General features: G+C 57.8%; 1 protein-coding gene across 1 annotated transcript; it reads left to right on the top strand.

Moving 5' to 3' along the window:
• The first annotated feature begins 1,068 nt into the window (after positions 1-1,068).
• Positions 1,069-1,739, top strand: LOC116745831. Its single transcript, XM_032616900.1, has one exon. It carries the CDS (start codon positions 1,115-1,117, stop codon positions 1,637-1,639), a length of 525 nt encoding a protein of 174 aa, XP_032472791.1. The 5' UTR covers positions 1,069-1,114; the 3' UTR covers positions 1,640-1,739.
• Positions 1,740-5,441: the final 3,702 nt, after the last annotated feature.

The following is a 5,441-nucleotide window of genomic DNA, read 5'->3' as shown; positions in this document are numbered from 1 at the left end:
GGGCCTGGCAGGGAGCCCTTACCTCCTGGGGTCACCCCTGTGGCAGTCCCAGACTCCTAAACCTTCCTGGAGCTGGTGCCATGGGGGAAGGGCAGGCCTGGGGTCCCGGAAGCCACCTGCTCAGGGTGTGTGCGACATCTCTTCAGCCCCCCTCCCGCCAATTCCCAGCCTGTCTCTGGTTTCCTGTCGGTCTGTCCTCCCCAGGGAGGGGAGGGGCGGCTAATCGGCACCGTGGTGTGGAGGCGGGCTCCAGGACCGTTGGGCGCCCTGAGATCTGACCCACGTGGCCTCGGGGTTATAAGCCCTGCCCGCCTTGAAGGGAACCCCACTTGGGAGCCTGCGGCACAGGGCTTGCTCCCTTCAGCCCAGCAGCATCAGGTAAGGATCCGAACCTTCACTTCAGCCCCAGCCAGGGCTCCTTGACTCTGGGTCTCAAGGGCCGATGAGGGGCTGGGGCCGCAGGCCCTGGGTGGAGACGTGCTCGGGAGGGGCTTTGGAAGCTTGCGTGCCAAGGCTTATTAGCAGAGCTCTAGGCAAAGAGGTGCAGGAGCCCTCGCCTTGATGGCTTCTGTGGTGGGCCAGTCCTTCAGGATGCCGGGCCTTGACTTCCCTCTGGACAAGGAGGGTCAAAGGGCTCCTGGCCCCCAGTGAAGAAAGAGGGGTCCAAGGTTTCAAGGCACAAGGGCCGGAGAGTAGGGTGGGCATGGCAGAGGGCGGGCAAAGGCTGAACAGTGGGACTCGCTGTCAGTGAGAGGTGCTAAGCGCCTCCCTCCACTCAATGTGGTCTCCATCTCTGTCAGGAGAGCCTTGGGCTCCTGGCTGGGGAGACCCCGGGGTGGGGGGTGAGGGAGTAGGGCCCTGGGCTGCGGAGGAGGCTGGGGCCCCAGGCCTGGGGTCTGACTCTGGAGGGCAGGGTGGGTATAGCTGGAAGGGGGTCACCCAGGGGGTCAGAACTGGGCACTAGGGTGAGGCCTCCAGAATAGCCGTGGTCTCTACCTGATCGTCTCCGAAAGTGGGGGGATGGGGTGGAGCCCGGGGGGTGGGGGTAGGGGAGGGAAGAGGGAACCAAAGAGGAAGTGGGGGGAGGGAGGGAGAGGAGGCCGGGTCTGGCCCCATGCTGAGTCACCGCCCACGGGGCCCAGGGCGGGCCCTCGGGGCCACGGGCAGGGCGCAGGGGTCTCAGGGAGCCACGGGGAGGGCTGGGGGCCCTCGAAGCAGGAGTCAGGAGGAGGAGCGGGCGGCCCGAAGAGTACCTGCCGACGGACAGACAGACAGTGCAGCCACCCATAAAGTAGAAAGCACTACTAACAGCGCTGGAGGGTGTAGTGTTTCCTACTTTATGGATGAGTGTACTGTGGGCTTCAGAGACCGCGCCGCCGCCGCCCGCCACCGAGTTCCTCCGCGTTCGGGACCGCGCGTGACAGGTGAGCCCCTCAGCTGCCCTCCCCACCCCGCCCAGACCCCTGGAAGGTCGCCGCTGCCCCCCGTGGCCTGCCCCTCCTGGGTCCGGCCAACCCGGGAAATGCCGCGTCAGCTCCTCGGCTGCCCCGAGGGCTGGCAGGGTGGACGCCTGGACCTGCTGCAGCTGGGGAGAGGCCCCAGTGCAGGCCCAGCCACCAGAGGACAGATGCCAGGATGAGGAAGAGGCGGGAAGGGAGGGGAGATGGAGGGGAGGGGGGGCGTGCCTGGGACCCCAACACTAATAAAGAATGGACTCTGCTGCTGCTTTGTCTGAGACTCTGTTGCTGGAGTTGGGGGTGGGATGAATGGGCTTAGCAGGCACATGGATGCGGTGGGCACACAGAAGGGCTGGGGGGTGCGGAAACCACTCTCTCTCCTGAGAGAAATGGGTTTGCCTCTGCCTGTGAGACCAGAAGGGGGCTCTGGGCCTGGTCGGGCCTCACCCTGAGGAGGAAGGGCATGCCTGGGCCGAGGACCTCCCTGCAAACCGAGGAAAGTGGGCAGGACTTTGAGGGGCAGGGCTGTGAGGGGCCCTCCTGCCTTTTACCCTAGCTCTGGCCCTGCCCTGCCCCACCCTGCTTTTCACACCCTGAAACTGAAGGCTGCCTACCTCTAAGTTCTAATCTTTAAAAGTCTAGGGGGTCCTGTTTTTTTTTTTTTTTTAATTCATTTATTTATGGCTGCATTGGGTCTCCATTGCGGCACGCGGAGTCTCTCTAGCTGCGGCAAGTGGGGGCCACTCTTCGCTGCGGTGCGCTGGCTTCGCATTGCGATGGCTTCTCTTGTTGCAGAGCACGGGCTCCAGGCACAGGGCCTTCAGTAGTTGTGGCACATGGGTTCAGTAGTTGTGGTTAGCGGGCTCTAGAGCGCAGGCTCAGTAGTTATGGCGCACGGGCCCAGTTGCTCCAAGGCATGTGGGATCCTTCCGGACCAGGGCTCGAACCCGTGTCTCCTGCATTGGTAGGCAGACTCCCAACCACTGTGCCACCAGGGAAGTCCTGTTTTTTTTTTTTAAACATCTTTATTGGAGTGTAATTGCTTTACAACGGTGTGTTAGTTTCTGCTGTATAACAAAGTGAATCAGCTATACATATACATACATCCCCACATCTCCTCCCTCCTGTGTCTCCCGCCCACCCTCCCTATCCCTAGGGCGTCCTGTTAGTATAAGAATTGGGCACAAACTCACCGTGGCTCGCACAAAAAGCATCGTATATGTAGACAAGGGCACAGATGCTAATACGCAAAGCATACACCAGCACATGAGTGCATTTACACAGAGGGCCCCATACACATAAGCTATCAACACATGTATAGGGAATTCCCTGGCGGTCCGTTGGTTAGGACTCTGCGCTTCCACTGCCGGGGGCCCGGGTTTGATCCCCAGTCAGAGAAGTAAGATCCCACAGGCTGCGTGGTGCGGCCAAGAGAAAACACACACACACACACACACACAAACACACATGCACATTTACAGTGGTATATATACACGTGACATGGCCGGCATGTCACACAGTGACACCCAGGATATACCCACACTCAGGACACATACATCTTCAGTAGTACACACACATGCAGTGATATAAACACATATGTGTGTCACAGATAAAAGAGCATACGAATACACACGTGGTGACATTCACATAATAAACACATCGGTTCCGTACACATATACATATAGTGACATGTTCATACATGATGAATATACAATAGAGGCATGGCTATATATATATCTAGATATATAGATATCAATAAAACCATGTCATTTATGTCATTACATATTCTCATGCCTGTATGAGAGTGTGCCGTTATATATTGTGTAACGTCATCCATATACATTTATCATGACATACGTGTTGTAATTTATACACTCAAACAATCATAGCCTCACGTATACATCCCAGCGCATGACACTGTGGCAAGTGATATATACACAATGGCACATACACAGAAACATGCATACCTATATACCCAATGAGACCACAGACATATAATAGCATACATGCATACATACATATATCTGTGTATGTATATAAAATAATAGTGTCCCCCCACATATATAGAGACAAATTTATGTCTATCCTGTATATATGTACTATAGACACACATGCACCCTGACATAAACATCAGCGACACACCTCATGCAGTGGTGCACACATTGATCTGTGCACTGATTTAGGGAAGTGAGGGGGTCACCTCTTTCTCATGCCCCGCCCCCCTGCCCCGCAACAGTTCCATCCGCTCTGGCCTGGGTGGAGCCCACCGTCAGCGGCTCTGTGGCTCAGTGCGGCTGGTGCTATTCCACAGGGGCACCACACGGGGGCCCCCGACCTTAGGCCAGACTGGCTTGAGTCTCAGGTTCAGGTGGACTGAGTCTCAGGTTCAGAGGCCTCTCAGGCCCTTGCCGACATCCGTGTCTCTGGGGATTCCACCTAGGCCTCTTCCCCCATATAGAGGGTGGCTTACGGGTCTGGGAGTTCCACATCCTTGTCCCCAAATGCCATTTTCCCATAGCAAAAAGGCCCAAGACTAGACAGAAGATGAGCTTCCTGACAGTCTGGGGCTAAGCCAGCCCAACAGGCCGCGTGGCCTTCCCTGCTGGCCCGAGACGGCCAGGTTGCCCCCAAAATGCAACCTGCCAGGAGCAAGCGAAAGCAATTCCCTCAGCCTATTTCCACCTCTGTCTCTTTGCTTCTATCTTCTTGTTGTCATTACCTTGATTTCCCTGTCTCTCTCTTTGTTTCATCTCAAATCCCATCTTTTCTATTCCTGCCATTCTCCATGGCTGGATCCCTTGTCTATCTGTCATACCAACTCCTGTCTCTGTCTCTACCTGGCTTGGGCTGGGACTGATGTGGGGAGAACTGTCTGCAGCCCCCCTGTCTCTGTACCCTGGAAAATGTGGGTGTGTGTGTGTGTGAGGGGTGGGAGGTCACATGTTGGGGGCACTGGGCCGAGATCCTCTAAGGAACCTGCTCTTCCCTCTGTCCCGACACTGCCTGCCGGTCCAGCCCACCAGTCCAGCGCCATCACCATGGAAACCAGCAGCCGACTTCCTATTGGTGGGCAGGAGGGGAGGGGGGAGGGGAGAGCTGGCTCTCCCTTGCTCACCCCCTTATTCTGAGGCTCAGCCCTCCTCGGCGCCCACCATTTCGGGGCTCCGGGACTGTAGGGGACCCTTCCAGTCCCCAGAGCCGAGGCCAGCAGGGACAGAGACTATGAGGCAAGCAGCCCACCGACCCAGGCCTCCTTAAGACCAGCCCAGCCGCCTAGCAAGCTGGCGGGCAGCAGCGGAGAGAGAAGGAGATAAAGGACCACAGCAGACCTTTGGGGATCAGCCCAGCAGCTCCTGTGGACCCTAGCCAGGCTGAGGGATCGTGATGGATGGTCAGACTCACAGCCGCTGACGGACACACCATGACAGCGACGCACACAGCAGCACAGCACTGAGACACTCAGACACAACCGGTGACAGCATCACACACTGCCACAGCCCTGCAATACAGACAGCCACACTCACGGAAACAACTGGTCACTGAAACAGGCACAGACAGTGTCACACAGAGCCACTACCCCCTGGCACGCATAAGTGGGGGAACCCATCCTCCAAACACACACAGCAGCGCTGACCGGCACAGGCAGACCTGGAGACACACGCACACCCTCACCTGGGCGCTGCTGTCGGTGGCCTCTGCACATCCTCCCCACCCCCCACGGGGACACCCTCGCTCCTCCACACACTTGTGCGCACACACAGCCACGAACAAACACGCCTCGCATACCCCCAGCTCAGCTCTGGCAGCCCCGACTCCTGCAGCCTCCTTTGTGGGTGAGGAAGAACTCAGTCAACCTTGGATGGAGCTTCGGTGAAGCCAAGAGCTCAGAGAGGAAAGGGTCTGGCCTGGCGTGACTCTCACCAGCCCTTCCACCTGGCTGGGTGATGTCCCCCCGCCCGGGTCCTGGGGACCCTTGGCAGAACC

Source organism: Phocoena sinus, chromosome 20 (genome assembly GCF_008692025.1).
Source record: "Phocoena sinus isolate mPhoSin1 chromosome 20, mPhoSin1.pri, whole genome shotgun sequence".
NCBI lineage: Eukaryota > Metazoa > Chordata > Mammalia > Artiodactyla > Phocoenidae > Phocoena > Phocoena sinus.
The sequence above is the reverse complement of the archived record's forward strand: the minus strand, read 5'-3'. Positions and strand labels throughout refer to the sequence as shown.